The sequence below is a fragment of the Sus scrofa genome, chromosome 14 (genome assembly GCF_054392235.1).
Source record: "Sus scrofa isolate SSC_HxYL_T2T_F1_AM1 chromosome 14, Sscrofa_HxYL_maternal_Yorkshire_Landrace_v2.0, whole genome shotgun sequence".
NCBI classification, from domain to species: domain Eukaryota; kingdom Metazoa; phylum Chordata; class Mammalia; order Artiodactyla; family Suidae; genus Sus; species Sus scrofa.
This window is the reverse complement of record NC_139396.1, coordinates 143,697,715-143,716,893: the sequence shown is the minus strand read 5'-3', so window position 1 is coordinate 143,716,893 and position 19,179 is coordinate 143,697,715. Positions and strand designations below refer to the sequence as shown.

General features: G+C 38.0%; 1 protein-coding gene across 2 annotated transcripts in view; it reads right to left on the bottom strand.

The window, feature by feature from the left end:
* Positions 1-11,168: 11,168 nt before the first annotated feature.
* SMC3 (structural maintenance of chromosomes 3) overlaps positions 11,169-19,179 on the bottom strand; it is a 39,284-nt gene continuing 31,273 nt past the window's right edge. For both annotated transcript variants that reach the window (XM_084994263.1, XM_005671452.4), the window contains exons 21-29: positions 18,309-18,467; positions 17,275-17,382; positions 16,679-16,787; positions 15,172-15,419; positions 14,877-15,089; positions 13,805-13,996; positions 13,481-13,658; positions 12,503-12,609; positions 11,169-11,579 (exon numbers count right to left, since the gene is read on the bottom strand). In XM_084994263.1, the coding sequence (XP_084850389.1) occupies positions 11,508-11,579; positions 12,503-12,609; positions 13,481-13,658; positions 13,805-13,996; positions 14,877-15,089; positions 15,172-15,419; positions 16,679-16,787; positions 17,275-17,382; positions 18,309-18,467 (1,386 nt within the window). In that variant the 3' untranslated portion in view covers positions 11,169-11,507. The remainder of the gene's footprint in view (positions 11,580-12,502; positions 12,610-13,480; positions 13,659-13,804; positions 13,997-14,876; positions 15,090-15,171; positions 15,420-16,678; positions 16,788-17,274; positions 17,383-18,308; positions 18,468-19,179) is intronic.

The window sequence follows — 19,179 nt, the reverse complement described above, 5'->3', positions numbered from 1 at the left end:
AGCACCCGTTATGTTCACAGCAGCACTATTCTCAATAGCCAAGACATGGAAACAACCTAAATGTCCACTGACAGAGGAATGAATTAAGAAGATTTGGTATATATATACACAATGGAATACTACTCAGCCATAAAAAGAACAAAATAATGCCATTTTGAGCAACACGGATAGAACTAGACTCTCATACTGAGTGAACTAAGTCAGAAAGAGAAAGACGAATACCATATGATATCACATATCTGGAATCTAATATACAGCACAAGTGAAACTTTCCACAGAAAAGAAACTCATGGACATGGAGAATAGACTTGTGGTTGCCAAGGGGGAGGAGGAAAGAGTGGGATGGACTGGGAATCTGGGATTAATAGATGCAAACTATTGCATTTGGAGTGGATCTCTCTAAGCAATGAGATCCTGCTGTATAGCAGAGGGAACTTTATCCAGTCACTTGTGATGGAACATGATGGAGGATAATATGAGAAAAAGAATACACACACACACACACACACACACACACAAATGACTGGGTCAGTCACTTTGCTGTACAGTAGAAATTGACAGAACACTATAATGCAACTATAATGGAAAAAATAAAAATCTTAAAAAAATAAAAAAAATAATATAGGAAAAATCCTCAAGTAAGGAAGGACTCTCCAAGTTTCTAGGTAGTAGGTTAACTCTGTTGTCACCAACACTAACTGCATTCATGTAAATGTGTATTCCATTTACTCTCCTCCTGCTTAACACATCAGACTCAGCATAAACACGCAAACTTGGATTATCTACCAGTGTTCCATGAAAAGGAGATATGCCTGAGTAAAAGGTGAAGAAAGAATATCTTCTATCATAGGAAACCCTTAAAACAGTACATACTTTCCACACCTCTATGGCAAGCACCCCAGCAAGACATGTAAGACCATTTGCTGGGTGACAGGAATTGTACATAAACCTTGTGCTCTAGTTGATAAAGTTGCTTCCCAGGAGAGTATAGGTTAATTCTGATTCTGCAATACATGATTATCAGAATTGAACAATTAAGCAGATGGGACTTGTGGAAGCCAGGTTTCTCACTGTTGGAATGGGAGGTTTTATAGATAAGAAGAGGTCAACATCAGCAGTGATGTCATGTTGACATTATGCTACATTAGACAGATGTGTTATTTAACTCCATGATATATTGACACCCTGATATAATGTAATGAAAATGGCATTTTTCTTCCGTAGTCTTGCTCCCCAAATCCCGTAAACTCTATGAGAAAGCTATCAAACAAACCCTGAGGTACATTCTACAAAAAATCTGACCAATACTTCTCGGAACTGTCAAGGTCATCAAAAACAAGGAAAGTCTGAGAGAAACTCACAACCAAGAGGAGCTTAAGGAGACATGATGACTAAATGTAATGCGGTATACTCATCAGAGAAAAGAACATTAGGGGAGTTCCCCTTCTGGCTCAGCAGGTTAAGGACCTGATGTTGTCTCTGTGAGGATGCAGGTGCAATCCCTGGCTCTCCTCAGTGGGTTGAGGATCTGGAGATGCCATAAGCTGTAGTGTAGGCCTGCAACTGCAGCTCCAATTCGAGCCCTGGCCCAGGAACGTCCATATGCTGCAGGTGCAGCTGTAAAAAGAAAAAAAAAAAAAAAGATCAGATAAAACCTAAAAAATACAATATAGGCTTTAGTTAATAAACATTGGTTCATTAATTCTGACAAATGTATCACACTAATTATCATACTAACATAGAATGCTACAAGTGAGAGAAATTGTGTGGGGAATACGGGAACTCCACCATCTTTTTAATTTTCCTGTATAACTATCTAAAAGTATTCCAGAGTCCCCACTGTGGCACAGTGGGTTAAGAATCCAACTGCAGTGGCTCAGGTTGTTGCAGAGGCACAGGTTTGATCCCCAGCCTAGGGCAGTGGGTTGAAGGATCCAGCGTTGCTACAGCTGCAACACAGGTCCCAATTCTGGCTCGGATTTGATCCCTGGCCTGGGAACTTTCCCAGGTGTGGCCAAAAAATTAAACAAAAACTGAAAGTATTCCAAAATAAAGTTTATTTTAAAAAATTATCCAGCTTGACTTAAGGTTTTTACACTAATATGAGTCAGCTTAAGTTTTATGATATTCATTTTTTATAGAAAAAATGGTAAATTTTGGGTCATTATTCTAAGATGTATTATGAAAGGAATTTGCTGAATTAAGCTTCTCAAAATTTTGAAATATATTACGCCATCTGTAGGCTTAGGATTCCCAAAAGGGATGAGGACTTTGAAGTAGATAAGAAGTCTTGTTTTAACCATTTCTTGGTCCTCAAAATGGATCATACGTAAATCAGCCCTGATTATGGAAAGTAAGTTTGGAAATGTTTGAAATAAAATTCACAAACCATAAAAAAATTACCCAAATATTTTTAGAGGAAGTTCCTGTGTGGCGCAGTAGGTTAAGGATCCATGTTGACACAGCTGTGGTGCAGGTCACAATTTCGGCACAGGTTTGATCCCTGGCGTGAGAATTCCCACATGCCACTGGTACAGCCAAAAACAACAACAACAAAAAACCTCCCCAAAATCAAATGTCTTTAAAAACAGGGCTGTTATTACTTAAATATTTTGAGAAGCCCTCCAAAACTCATCTTTCAAATTTTCTCTATTTCTATTTTATGTTTAACACACCAACCATAATAGTCATTTTCTAAAGACTGCATTTAATTAATTAATTTATTTATTTATTTAGTCTTTTTTTGCCTTTTTCTAGGGCCACTCCCGCGGCATATGGAGGTTCCCAGGCTAGGGGTCGAATCGGAGCTGTAGCCACCGGCCTACGCCAGAGACACAGCAACACAGGATCCGAGCCGCGTCTGCAACCTACAACACAGCTCCTGCATTTCTTTAGAAGTTATTTTTTTTCACTTGAGTAGACAAATGCTTATTAACCCACTTATGCTAGTCATGCCATATTTCACATCTTTTTAAAAGGTGAAAAAATTATACAAAAAACTTTCTATCATGGGTGAATAATCCTAAATTTCCACAATTCTGTGTAAAAATGCTCAGTTTAAGAAGTTTGTTTTGGAGTTCCGGTTGTGGCTCAGTGGTTAACGAATCTGACTAGGAACTGTGAGGTTGCGGGTTCGATCCCTGGCCTTGTTCCTTGGATTAATGATCCCACATTGCCGTGAGCTGTGGTGCAGTTCGCAGACACAGTTCAGATCCCGCGTTGCTGTGGCTCTGGTGTAGGCCAGTGGCTACAGCTCTGATTAGACCCCTAGCCTGGGAACCTCCATATGCTGTAGGAGCAGCCCTAGAAAAAGGAAAAAGACAAAAAAAAAAAAGTTTGTTTTGAGTAGTACAGCCAAAAGGAAACTATCTAAGTAAGCATCCAATATATTTAATTAGGCTACTTCCATTTGACAAAAATTTTGTTATTAAAATTTTGTTTCTGCCCAAAAGAAAACAAAAAGACAACTTACAGAATGGGAGAAAATAGTTTCAAATGATGCAATGGACAAGGGCTTAATCTCTAGAATATATAAGCAACTTACACAGCCCAACAGCAAAAAAGCCAATCAATCAATTGAAAAATGGGCAAAAGACCTGAATAGACTGTTCTCCAAGGAAGATATACAGATGACCAGCAAACACATGAAAAAATGCTCAGCATCGCTGATTATAAGAGAAATGCAAATCAAAACAACCATGAGATACCACCTCACACCAGTCAGAATGGCCATCATTAATAAATCCACAAATAACAAGTGCTAGAGGGGCTGTGGAGAAAAGGGAACCCTCCTGCACTGTTGGTGGGAATGTAAATTGGTACAGCTACTATGGAGAACAGTTTGGAGATACCTTAGAAATCTATGCATAGAACTTCCATATGACCCCACAATCCTACTCTTGGGCATATATCCAGACAAAACTACTTAAAAGAGACATATGCACCAGCATGTTCATTGCAGCACTATTCACAATAGCCAGGACATGGAAACAATCCAAATGTCCATCAACAGATGATTGCATTAGGAATATGTGGTGTATATACACAATGGAATACTACTCAGCCATAAAAGAATGACATAATGCCATTTGCAGCAACATGGATGGAACTAGAGAATCTCATACTGAGTAAAATGAGCCAGAAAGACAAAGACAAATACCATATGTCATCACTTATAACTGGAATCTAATATCCAGCAAATGAACATCTCCACAGAAAAGAAAATCATGGACTTGAAAAATAGACTTGTGGCTACCTGATGGGAGAGGGAGGGAGTGGGAGGGAATGGGAGCTTGGACTTATCAGACACAACTTAGAATAGATTTACAAGGAGATCCTGCTGAGTAGCATTGAGAACTATGTCTAGATACTCATGTTGCAGCAGAACAAAGGGTGGGGAAAAAAAAATGTATACATGTAAGGATAACCTGACCCCCTTGATGTACAGTGGGAAAAAAAAACTTAATATGAAAACAATCTGAAAAAAAAATTTGTTTCTGAAGAGATTAAACAAGAATATTTTATACTGTATAATTAAGTGAAAAGTTCAGGATATAAAATTATATACCCATATAAACATAACCATAAAACTTTGTACGAAGATCTGAAGGAAACGTCCCAAAATGTTAATAGTGGCAGTCTGGTTGGGAAGGTGATCATATACAGTCTTCAAACCTACTAACCTATCTATCTATCCATAACATATATACACTTCAAATCTAATACATATAAATATATAGAATATACACACATTTCAAATTAATAACTCTCAAAGTAGAAAAAAACATGACTATCCAGCATAAAGAAGTACTTTAGATTTTCTCATAAATCACTGGCTAATTCCTTTGGTGAACTTCTGCCCTTCCTCTAAGTTTCCAGGTTAACCAAAAAAGTGCAGATTTTCACATTTTTCAATTCATTTTCACTAAGAATGAATAATTTGCGACTGAGATATAGCAAGGAATGAGTTTTAAAGTCTCTGTTTCATTGTTTAGGTGCTTATTGTTACAAATCCACTGGTGTTCCATTTGACTGATGTCCTTGGGGAGATGCTTAAGATTCCTGGGGAGTTCTACAATGATGCCATCATTCTACAATGATGTTCTACATCTCTTTCCAAATTTATTATTACAGAGGGGTGGTCATAATCAGGACAAAGCTACAGATCATAACTATGTATCTATCAGTCTACTCCACAGGTAGTGAGTGACTCAATGAATATTCTTGAGGAGATCCTTAAGAAACATTTAGAAATATTACAAAGATTCTGTGCGTACATAAACTTTTGAACAGGGCCTTAGAATATTTTTTTATACCAAATTTTGTTAGAGAAAGAAGGTCAGTTACACTATGGCCAAACTATACACAATATACTGAACATTTAAATGCTAGAGAGACATGGGTACTCAAAAGGAAAACTCAAAAGTGAATGTACAACTCTGAAAACTATGTAAGACACTGATGAATGAAATCAAAGATGACACAAATAGATGGAAAGATATACCATGCTTGTGGATTGGAAGAGTTAATATTATCAAAATGACTATACTACCTAAGGCAATCTACAGATTCAATGCAATCCCTATCAAATTACCGAGGACATTTTTCACAGAACTCGAACAAAATATTTTAAAGTTTGTTTGGAAGCACAAAAGACCCACAATAGCCAAAGACATCCTGAAAAAGAAAAATGGAGCTGGAAGAATGGCTCCCGGACTTCAGACTACACTACAAAGCAACAATCATCAAAACCGCATCATGGTACTGGCACAAAGACAGACATATAGATCAATGAAACAGGATAGAAAGCCCAGAATTAAACCCACACACTTACAGCCAACTAATCTATGACAAAGGAGGCAAGGATATACAATGGAGAAAGGACAGCTTGTTCAATAAGTGGTGCTGGGAAAACTGGACAGCCACATGGAAAAGAATGAAATGAGAACACTCCCTAACACCATACACAAAAATAAACTCCAAATGGATTAAAAACCTAGATATAAGACCAGATACTATAAAACTCTTAGAGGAAAACATAGGCCAAACACTCTCTGACATAAATGACAGCAACATCTTCTCAGATCCACCTCTTAGAGTGTTGACAATAAAAATAAAAATAAACAAATGGGACCTAATCAAACTTCAAAGTTTCTGCACAGCAAAGGAAACCCTAAACAACACAAAAAGACAACCCACAGAATGGGAGAAAATCTTTGCAAGTGAATCAACTGACAAGGGATTAATCTCCAAAATTTATAAACACCTTCTGCAGCTCCATATCAAAAAAATACAACCCCATCAAAACATGGGCAGAAGATCTAAACAGACAGTTCTTCAAAGAAGACATACAATTGGCCGAGAAACACATGAAAAGATGTTCAACATCACTCATTATTAGAGAAATGCAAATCAAAACCACCATGAGGTACCACCTTATACCAGCCAGAATGGCCATCATCAAAAAGTCTACAAACAGTAAGTGCTGGAGAGGGTGTGGAGAAAAAGGAACCCTAGTACACTGTTGGTGGGATTGTAAACTGGTGCAACCACTGTGGAAAGCAGTATGGAGATTCCTCAGAAAACTAAACATAGAACTACCATTTGATCCAGCAATCCCACTCCTGGGCATCTATCCAAAGAAAACCACAACTCGCAAAGACACGTACTCCAATGTTCATTGCAGCACCATTTGCAATGTCCAGCAACAGAGGAGTGGATCAAGAAGATGTGGTACATATACACAGTGGAATATTACTCAGCCACCAAAAAGAATGAAATAGCATTTTTAGCAACATGGATGGACCTAGAAACTATCATGCTAAGTGAAGTCAGCCATACAATGAGACACCAACATCAAATGCTTTCACTGACATGTGGAATCTGAAAAAAGGACAGACTGAACTTTGCAGAACAGATGCTGACTCACAGACATTGAAAAACTTATGGTCTCCAGAGGAGACAGTTTTGGGGGTGGGGGGATGTGCCTGGGTTGTGGGATGGAAATCCTGTAAAATCAGATTGTTATGATCATTATACAACTACAGATGTGATAAATTCATTTGAGTAATTAAAAAAAAAAAAAAAAAGGAGAAAAAGAAAGAAAGAAAAAAAAAATCTGAAAGAATCTACAAAAAAGACCCAGGAGAATAAGGGAGATTTCCAAGGACACAGAAGTATCTGATCCAGTGTGGGCTGCACCTAGTTACTTGCTTCCCAAGGAGTGTCAAAGGGGGAAAAGGGTCACTTTACAGTGAAGAAACCTGGCAAACAATCTCGGACAGGTGATCAATGTAAATATCATCAGTGATAAAGCATATTAAACAGGTACTGCCAGTTTCTGGTGGCTTGGTGGGCTAAGGATGGATCCAGCCTGGTCACTGCTATGGCTTGGGTCACTGCTGTGGTGTGGGTTCACTGGCCTGGGGAACTTCTGCATACTACGGGCATGGCCAAAAAATAAGTAACAGGCACTGCAGATATGATGTAATAAAAACATTTCACTTCTATGGTATTATTTATTTCCAGTCTAACCATGAGAAAAATATCAGACAATTCCAAATTGAGGGACATGCCACAAAACATCTGAAAAGCAGAACTCAAAACTATCAAGGTATGAAAAACAGACTAAGACACTATGATAGCACATAGACATGACAACTGAATGGAATGCAGTATCCTCTGAGAAAATAAGGGCATTAGTGGAAAAACTGGCAAAACCTAAATGTAGCTATGCTGGATTAAGTGTACCATGGTAATTGTTGTGGGCTGAATTATACCTGCTCCCCCAAATGAACGTTTATGCCCCAACCCCAGTAACTTCCAATTATCACTACTATTTTGGAAATAGAACCTTTAAAGAAGTGATTAAGTTAAAATAAGGCTGGAGAGAGTGGATCCTAATCCCAGACTGGATGTCCTTAGGTGGAAATTTCCTTAGGGGGAAATCTGGGTATTTGAGTTTAATTATTTTTAATGTTGCACTTCAAAAGATACCATTAAGAAAGTAAAAAGACAACCCAAGGGCTAGGAGAAAGTATTTGGAAGTCACATACCTGACAAGGGACTTTTGTAACCAGAATACATTAAAAACTCCCTATTACCTGTATTCTATAATAGTACAAACTATGGTTATTTAAATAAGGGCAAAAGAAAAAAAAGGGGAGGGGGTTGCCACTGTGGTGCATAGGACACGAATATAACTAGGAACCATGAGGTTGCAGGTTCAATCCCTGGCCTCACTGAGTGCATTAAGGATCTGGCATTGCCGTATGCTGTGGTGTAGATTGAAGATGCGGCTCAAATCCTGTGTTGCTGTGGCTGTGGCTGTGGTGTAGGCTGGCAGCTGTTGCTCTGACTGCACCCCTAGCCCGGGAACCTCCATATGCCTCAGGTGCAGCTCTGAAAAGCAATAAATAAATAAATAAATAAATAATTTTAAAAATACGAGCAAAAGACATCTCAACAAAGATATAAAAATCAACAATAAAATATGCTTAACATCACTAGTCATCAGGAAAATGCAAATTAAAACCACACCAAGATACTACTTCATACCCACAAGAACAGCTATAATAAAAAGAATAACAAGTGGTGAGGATGTGGAAAAATCATAACCCTCATACATTACTGGTAGAAATGTAAAATGGTGCATGCAGCTCCTTTGGAAAAGTTTGTCAGTTCAACATTTCAACACAAAAACTTATTCATGAATGCTCACAGCAGCATTATTTATAATAGCCAAAAGGTGGAAACAAATGTCCAATGAACGGGTAAACAAACCAGGGTATACATTTGACCCTTGAACAATGCAGGAGTTAGGGGTACGGACTCCTCCCTCAAAGCTGAAAATTCATACACTGCTATCTCTGCCTCAAAGAATATAGGGGATGTACAGGAAGCTATAACAGTTTGGATATAACTCAAAACTTTTTTTTTTTTTGGTCTTTTTAGGGCTATTCCCAGGGCATATGGAGGTTCTCAGGCTATGGGTTGAAATCAGAGCTGTAGCCACCCACCTACACCACAGCCATAGCAACATAGGATCTGAGCCACATCTGTGACCTACACCACAGCTCACAAGCAATGCCAGATCCTTAACCCACTGAGCGAGGCCAGGGGTTGAATCTACCTCCTTATAGACACTAGTTGGGTTCATTACTGCTGAGCCACAACAGGAATTTCCAAACCTTAGTTCTTTTGATTCCACATATTATGTTTGTTTTTTTGTTTTGTCTTTTTGCCTTTTCTAGGGCCGCTCCCGCGGCATATGGAGGTTCCCAGGCTAGGGGTTGAATTGGAGCTGGAGCTGCCGGCCTACACCACAGCCACAGCAACGCAGGATCTGAGCCGCATCTGCGACCTACACCACAGCTCACGGCAACACCGGATCCTTAACCCACTGAGCAAGGCCAGGGATCGAACCTGCAACCTCATGGTTCCTAGTTGGATTCATTAACCGCTGAGCCACGATGGGAACTCCTGATTCCACATATTATGAAAACAAACTTTATCCTCACATTTAAAGATCTACAAAATGACAGGAATTCCTGTGTGGCTCATCAGATTAAGGATCCAGTGTTGTCAGGTCACTGCTGTGGTGCAGGTTCGACCCCTGACCTGGAAACTTCCACGTGCTGCAGGTGGGGCCAAAAAAAAAATACAATATAGGTATTTTAAAAAGCATCCAAGTATGAGTGGACTTGCACAGTTCAAACCCATGTTGTTCAAGGGTCAACTGTATATTCATACAGTGGCATATTATTCAGCAATAAATAGCAATCAAGTACCACTATGGGACACAACACAAATGAACCTTGAAAACATGCTAAATAAAGGATGGCAGTCACAAAAGGTCCCATATTGTATATTTCCATTTTTATGAAATGTGCAGAATAAGCAAATCCATAGTATGAGATATAAAACAGACTTGTGATCACCAAGGGAGGGATGAGGGGAGAGGGTAGAGTGATTGCTAATGGGTACAATGTTACTTTTTTAGGGTAACTGAAATGTTCTAAAATTAGATTGCAGAGGTAGTTGCACAATTCTGTGAATATACTAAAAAGCAATGAATTGCACCATTTAAGGCCAAGTTTTATGGTGTGTGAATTGTCTCAATAAAGCAATTTTAAGACACAATAAACAACAAAGATATCATCTGGGGAAAAGCCCAGCGTTAAAATAATAAGGTTTTACAAACTATTTACTTATCCAGAAAAACAAGCACATATTATGGCTCAATGTCTTGGATACCCTTCCCAACTTCTTTTTTTTTGCCATATCTTGGGCCGCTCTCGCGGCATATGGAGGTTCCCAGGCTAGGGGTCTAATCGGAGCTATAGCCACGGGCCTACACCACAGCCACAGCAATGCGGGATCCGAGCCATGTCTGCGACCTACATCACAGCTCACGGCAACGCCAGATCCTTAACCCACTGAGCAAGGCCAGGGATCGAATCCGCAACCTCATGGTTCCTAGTCAGATTCGTTAACCACTGAGCCACGACAGGAACTCCTACCCTTCCCAACTTCTATTAAACACACAGCCACCTTAAATTAAAAATAATATATATTTTTTTTGGTCTTTTTGCCACTTCTTGGGCCGCTCTCGCGGCATATGGAGGTTCCCAGGCTAGGGGTCTAATCGGAGCTGTAGCTGCCAGCCTATGCCAGAGCCACAGCAATGCGGGATCCGAGCCGAGTCTGCAACCTACACCACAGCTCACGGCAACGCTGGATCCTTCACCCACTGAGCAAGGGCAGGGACCGAACCCACAACCTCATGGTTCCTAGTTGGATTTGTTAACCACTGCGCCACGACGGGAACTCCTAAAAATAATTTTTAAAGGACTGTTACACTGAGTTAAAGCAGGGGTTCTAACCCTCACTGAGGGTCAGAATCACCCTGGGAAACTTGAGAATTAAAAACGACCAAGACCCCATCCCTTAAAGATTTTGATTCAAGTGGTCTAGGGAAAGATTCCAGTAGTGTTACATTTTTTAAAGCTCCTGCATGGATTTAAATATGCAGCCAAGATTGGAAATCACTGATGTAATTCAAGAATATTAAATTCTATTTAAAAAAAATCTTCTTTTAGGTGAAAACAGAACTTTTCTATTTGTTTCTAATCATACAACTATAAATAAAAAGCTACATAAAACACAAATTTAGTCATAAAACCAATCATTTAATTGAAGCTATAAAAGAGGCAATATAATTGATAAAATAATTAGGAAAGAATATTTACCACATTTCAAAAGATGTAAAATAGGAGGACACTTTACAAAGAGTTGTGTGGGAAATAAAATTCTCAAGCTATAAGTAAAAACTGTAACATTACAGAGTACATTATAAAATACAATGACAGTAATATAAAAGGACTATGTATGCTCTATGTCTGAAGGCTATTAATAATTACCAGATATTTAGGTTTAAATTTACAGTTCCTGGTATAAGAATCATGTTACTATACACATCTTCCAAACCAGTGGGCAATATTTTCCAATTAACCATGAGTGGTATCATCTTCCACAAAATCTTTGGCCATTTCTGCTGTGATCACATCAATATGACTAACCTGAAGAACAAATATTAAAAACAAAACCTATTAAACCTTAAAGAAATACATCAGTGTTCCCACTATATAAGGTAATATTTTAAAAATAATAGCCTATCACCTATAAATTTCATATATTAAGCAAATGATTCTAAAACATTGACTGATTGGAGTTCCCGTTGTGGCACAGTAGAAACGAATCCAACTAGGAACCATGAGGTTTCCGGTTTGATTCCTGGCCTCGCTCAGTGGGTTAAGGATCTGGCACTGCCATGAGCTGCGGTGTAGGTCACAGACATGGCTCTTCGGTGTAGGCTGCAGACGCAGCTCAGATCTGGCATTGCTGTGATTGTGGTGTAGGCAGACAGCTATAGCTCCAATTAGACCCACAGCCTGGGAACTTCCACAAGCCTCGGGTGCAGTCCTAAAAAGCAAAAAAAGACAAACAAAAAACAAAAAACAAACATTGACTGATAAAAACTTTATACTGCTGTTTGTTGAAGGCATTAGTTTAGAAAATATTCTGCATTTTAATGCTCTTGAAGATATAGATAAGTAGTAATGTCTGAATAATTTGAACCATTTTTGTTTTTATTATTTTGCTATTTCAAAGAAACACCAAGAAAAACTGTGTGGTCTAGTCAAATATAAATGAATGTACATAACTGCTAAAGACTGTGCATTAAATAAGCACTAAATAGACTAAACAGGAAGATAATGTCTCCTAATGCCAATGAGAATAAAAATCAATGCAATGAATGCCACAAAAAACTGCTATCCTCCACAGGCATTTGAAGTTTTTTTCTTTACAAATACTTCATTATTAGATAAGTGACAACATTCTAAATTTTCTTTTATAACTTAAATAACATAAAACATGACCTCAACAGTTATAATGAGGTAAATACTACATGAACTTAAACTTCGTGTAGGAAAAAAATTACCTTATTTCTGAACTTTACACCATAGAATTTGTCAGCTGACTCAAGCAATTCAGGCCTAAAAGTAGTTGTAATGAATTGAGCATGTACAGCAAGTTCCATAATCATATCTGTAAAAAGAAATAAAATAGTAATTTAATAAAACCCTTTTCTCAGACTGAAAAATTTAAAAGCAACTGTTTTTACTTTTAGCTAAAATTTAAAACTGCCTGAAACTCTTAATTTCCATGCACACATCTACAAAAAATACCAACTTGATTTCGTAAATTAGGGATAAATCTTAAGATACAAACACCGGTATCTTAAAGTTATAAAATATAAAGAAGAAGCACTTTCTAACACAGCATTAGAAAATAATGTCAGGGATTTCCCATTATGGCAAAGCAGAAACAAATCCAACTAGTATCCATGAGGGCCCAGATTCAATCCCTGGCCTTGCTCAGTGGGTCGAGGATCTAGCATTTTGCCATGAGCTGTGGTGTAAGCTGCAGACGTGGCTCAGATCTTGAGTTGCTATGGCCGTGGCGTATGCCAGTAGCTACAACTCTGATTTGAGCCCTAGCCTAGGAACTTCCAAACACCGCAGGTACAGCCCTAAAAAGGAAAAAAAAAGAAAAAAGAAAAAAGAAAAAGAAAATAATGTCAGAGCAAATTAAATTTTATCACACAAAACAACTTTCCCCCACTTTGGCCACAACTGCAGCCCTACGCCACAGTCAAGGCAACACCAGATCCTTAACCACTGCCAGGCCAGGGATCGAACTGGCAATGGCACAGAGACAAGCCAAATCGTTAACCCACTATGCCACGTCAGGAACTCTAACACTAAACTTTTAAAATCCTGTTGAAAAAATTATTTTGTTTATTGATTAATACCCTGTCTAATCTCCCCAGATATATCAGACAACAAAGAATATAATATCAAAGAGGTAAGCTATCATTTTTAGCAAGTTACTATGAAACAATAAAACCAAAACTAACCTGACACAGCCTTTCTGTGCTGAGCATCTAGGGCCTGGTCAATCTCATCAAACAAGTAAAAAGGAGCTGGGTCACATTTCTGAATGGCAAAAATCAGAGCAAGAGCTACCAAGGATTTCTGTCCACCTGAAAGCTGCTGCATCTCTCTCATTTCACCTTGTTTTCCTGTAAATGACACCTAAGAAAACATTCAGTGAGTTAATATCTCAAGGAGGTAAAATCACTGTTATCTCTTAAAATTAAATTGCATACACAACACACCAATTTAGATTTGCAAAATATTCTACAGTGCTCTGGGGAAAACTGAATGTAAAGGTATTTTACCCTAATTCCAACTCCTGTGAACTGGTCAACTGATGGAACACTGCTTTGTGATCCAGAGCCCCTCTCACTTTCACCACTCCCTTCTCCTTCATCCTGAGACTGACTGCCCTCCACATCTCCTTTCTTCATCACCAAAGTAGCTTTGCCACCAGGTACCAACTTCTGGAATACTTCACTGAAGTTTTTGGATACCTTAAAATAAAAAAAAGTTGGGTATCAATTGGAATATGTTATACTTTGCTTAGTGAAATTATACATATTACTGCATAAACAGACAGAAATTATGTAAAAGCAATCAAAAGTATTATTATTATTATTTGCTTTTTAGGGCATCACCCATGGCACATGGAGGTTCCCAGGATAGGGGCTGAATCGGAGCTACAGCTGCTGGCCTACGCCACAGCCACAGCAACACAGATCTGAGCCATGTCTGCGACCTACACCACTGCTCACGGCAATGCTGGATTCTTAACCCGCTGAGCAAGGGCAGGGATTGAACCTGTAACCTCATGGTTACTAGTCAGATTTGTTTCCACTGCTCCACAATGGGAACTCCAAAAGTATTTTTATTTTTTAATCTTAAGAGAAAGAGTAACAGGGAGCTCCAGTCGTGGCTCAGTGGTTAATGAATCCGACTAGGAACCATGAGGTTGCGGGTTCGATCCCTGGCCTTGCTCAATGGGTTAAAGATCTGGCGTTGTTGTGACCTGTGGTGTAGGTTGCAGACGAGGCTCAGATCCCGCGTTGCTGTGGCTCTGGTGTAGGCCGGCAGCTACAGCTCCGATTAGACCCCTAGCCTGGGAACCACATGCCAAAGGAGCGGCCCAGAAATGACAAAAAAAGAAGAAGAAGAAAAAAAAGAACAAGAATAACAGGTTGGAACCTTTTAAGAACTAAAACACAAGACATTCTAGTTACTATATCAGCATCCTATAAATTCGATTTGTTAACATGTATTAGAACCAACTATTAGTGGGGGAAAAAAAGCTTTAAAATCTTTACAAATTGAATAAACTGAATAGTATCTGAAAATTTTACCTTGCGTATGCATCAATTACAAATAGAAACATACCTGTTTGAAAGTTAACTGAATAGCTTCATATTTTCGAAGTTCAAGTACATTCATCAGTTCCATGATTGATTTGTACCCCCTATCCAACTCTTCCTGTCGCTTTATTAACTTTTCTTTCTGCTCAGAGAAATTTACAAACTGATCTAAAGCTTTTTTGTTAACATGGCTGTACTTCTTCAATTCTGTGTTGCATTGTTCAAGTTTTCGGAACAACTGTAGAGAGAAAAAAAATGTATAAATAAATTTGTTAAGGGGAAATCTGCAATATTTCAAATTTAAAATCAACAAGATTCACCTGTTTGAGGCTCAGTGTCTGGTATTTTTCAAATGCTTCCTGGGGAAGTGATCCAAGTTCTCGAATTTTCTTCATACACTCTTCTTTCTTCTTCAGTAGCATGCCTTGTCGGTTTGTCATCTTTTCTAGTTCTTTAGTATCATGATTTATAGCATCCATGTGTTCTTTTTCCATATTTTTCCAGCGCTCCATACTCTTCTGCAACTCCTTAATTCCAGCTTCTGTCTTATCGATGGAATTGTCCAAATCTAAAATGAGGGGAAAACCAAATCAGGCCGTAACATCTATTTTAAAGTCAGAGTCCTATTTGACCAAAGATTTCAATGGTCAAATCCATTAATATAAATAGGTTTAAATTTTACTGGGAAAATTTATCTATTATTTTACTTTTTTGGTCTTTTTGTCTTTTTAGGGCCACACTTGTGGCATATGGAGATTCCCAGGCTACTGGTCCAATTGGAGCTGCAGCTGCCGGCCTATGCCAGGGCCACAGGAACTTGGGATCCGAGCCGCTTCTGCGACCTACACCACAGCTCACAGCAATGCCAGATCCTCAACCTTCCGAGCCAAGACCAGGGATCGAACCCACGGCCTCATGGATGCCAGTCAGGTTCGCTAACTGCTGAGCCGCAATCGGAACTCCTACTGTGAAAATTTATGAAAGAATTCAAGACAAACTGGTGTACGTGAGTCATTTAAGTATGTTTATAAAAAACAAATATTATTTTCTTCTCAGCAACTAAGTAGTAAGAAATTTGATTCAGCTATTTCATATTTTTGTCAATGAAACTAATAATGTGTGGCCTCTCATAAAATTGTCATAAACAGAGTTCCCACTGGTACAATGGGATTGGCGGCATCTTGGGAACACTTGGACACAGGTTTGATCCCTGGCCCGGCACAGTGGGTTAAGGATCTAACATTGCCACAGCTTCAGCTTAGGCTGAGACTGCGGCTCAGTTCTGATCCCTGGCCTAGGAACTCCATATGCCTTGGAGTAGCCAAAAAAGAAAAAAAAAAAAATCATCGCAAATCATTTCAATAAAACAAAGGTTACTATTTATAATAAACACCCTAAACTACGCTTATTATAAATTGTTTATGATGATGAAAAACACATAAAACTATTAGTACATGCTTTTGCCTATTTAGATATTTCTTTTTTTTTGTTTTTTGGTTTTTTAGGGGCCACACTTGTGGCATATGGAAGTTCCCAGGCTAGAGGACCAATTGGAGCTACAGCTGCTGGCCTACAACACAGCCATAGCAACATGGGATCCAAGTTGAATCTGCAACCTACACTACAGCTCACTGCAATGCCAAATTCCCAACCCACTGAGAGACGCCAGGGATGGAACCTGCATCCTCATGATACTAGTCGGATTCGCTACCACTGCGTCACAATGGGAACTCCCTAGGTATTTCATTTTGCAGTCAACAACCTTGTAAAATGAACAAGCTAAATTTAACTAAGTACTAAAAACATTTTTACTAAATAAAAATTCACCTTCTGATCGTGCCATGGTATCTTTTACTCTTTTATTGATGGCTTCAAGTTCTGAGGTTGTAGCAGTGAGAACAGTACCCCCTTCTGTCTCTCTCAGTTCATTGAGTTCCTGTAACACAAAACTTAGCATTAAACCACAAAATATGAATTTCATTAGTTTCAATATGTTATGACTGCCAAACGTTTATACAGCTGTTGATACTTTAAAATAAACATTTATGAAAAGTAAAAAATATACTTCAAATACTGTATCCAGTTTAGAGGGAAAAAATGTTATAACAACTATAAAATTTCTCAGCATCTGACTACTACTGAGAAAATATTCATAACTAACTATTTTATTGAAACCTAGCATATACTAGTCATATAAATCAGGTACTATAGCTATGCTTATTTTACACAGGAGGAAACTGGAGCTTAGAAATATTAAATGACTTGCCCAATATTGTACACTAGGTGGCAGTGCTATAACTCTAAGACAGGGCAGGTGATCAGACTGCTAGCCTTTCTGTCCACAAAGCTGTACTCTCAGACACTCACATGTAAGCACTTTCAAAACGTTATGGTCATTATGGATCCCTCAAAAAAGAACATACCTGTTCTACTTGGTCCAAGCGCTTTCTCAAATTCTCGTTGAGATAAGTCTCTACCCGAGTAATAATACCCTCTAATTTAATCCTTTCATTCAGCAGCTGTCTGTTTTCCTAGAAAAACAAAACTGTTTATCTACACAAGCATGCACACTTCACACAAAGGAATGCTGTTCATCTGCTGTTTTCACCATTGTCTGTGTTCAAATGATTTGAAATGGAGTTTTACACCTTTCTAAAAAGCCCCAAATTTTCTTCATTTTTCTTTTATCCATCGAGAATGCAGTTTTTTTTACAAGGCATGCTGTATTTTCTTTTTCTGCTTTTAATTTTTTGAACTTAGTGTTAACTGTCTACAGCTCTGTACTTAAAAATCAAATGTTATTAAAATGTTTACTCAAAACGATATTAATAAACATAAAAAATAAACATACAAATGTGGTCAGATCACTAAACAGAGCAAAGCTAATAAAGCTATGTATGCTCAATCTTACTAATTACAAATGTGCATTAAATAATATTTTTTATGTAATCCTAACACACGGTTTATAAAAATTTATTAAAACCTCATTTACTTTTATGATTAGAAATCTACTAAGTTTTATACTTTCCCAATAATCCCTTTCACGTTCCTTTTTAGCAGAAAGACACTTTTCACAATAGCCAACTATCAACAAAAAATTTTTTTTCTTTTTCTTTTTAGGGTCACACCTGTGGCATATGAAAGTTCCTAGGCTAAGGGTCCTATAGGAGCTGCAGCTGCTGGCCTACAACACAGCTGCAGCAATGCAGGATCTGAGCACCTTAGGCATATGGAGGTTCCCTGGCTAGGGATCAAACTGGAGCTACAGCTGCCAGCCTACGCCTTGCCACATCAACTCCAGATTCGAGCTGCGTCTGCAACCTACACCACAGCTTACAGCAATGCCCACTGAGCAAGGCCAGGGACTGAACCCACATCTTCATGGATACTAGTTGGGTTAACCCACTGAGCCACAATAGGAACTCCAAAAAAATTCTTTTCTGTCAACTGTACTTGCCTGCTGAAGTTGACGAATTTCATCATTCAGTGCATCTACTCTCTTCTGATCTTCCAGACTAAGTTGAGAAAGCAAATCAGTTCCCAGTTCTGCTTTCAATGATTCTCTGGTGGACTCCATAGCATGCAAACTGGCCTCCAAACTTTGTAAGCTACGTTGCTATATGACAGATTATCCATTTATTAATAAAGGTATCAATGCATCATTTATGACAGTGAAAATTTGAATCAGTCTATATTTGATATTAAAGTGAGGTAAAGAATCATATCAATCAAATATTAGGTATCCATTAAGTTTTATAATTAGAACTACTAACAAGAAAAATATGTGATACTACGCAGGATATGTGGAACACATCATATTCTGTGGTCAAACATATAAAAATCTTTATGAACATTCATAAGAACAAAAAGAAGTTACTAGAATGTTAGGGTGGCATAACTGATAAATATTTTATAAACTTTGTTTTAGTACTATTTATGTAATAAATTAACAGTTTTTGTTAAAATTGCTTCATGTTTATGAAACCAATATGTATTATCTTTTGTAATGGCAGTAGTAGTTTACTTTCTACTCATTTTAACACAATCTGGACAGGATGTAATCAAATATCCAAATAAATCCATAAATGGTACTTAACAAAAATTATTACTGGCTGACTCTACTACTATCAGACACTACTATATTATACTATCAGACACTACTATAATATATTATTACTATCAGACACTACTAATTATGCCATAGCTCAAAATGCCCATTTAATGAAGTTGGAAAGTCTGGAACACAATTTGTTATATAACCTATATAACATGTGGTCCACCCAATATTTATTATTAAAACAAATCATTAAAAAAGCATACTTACGAAC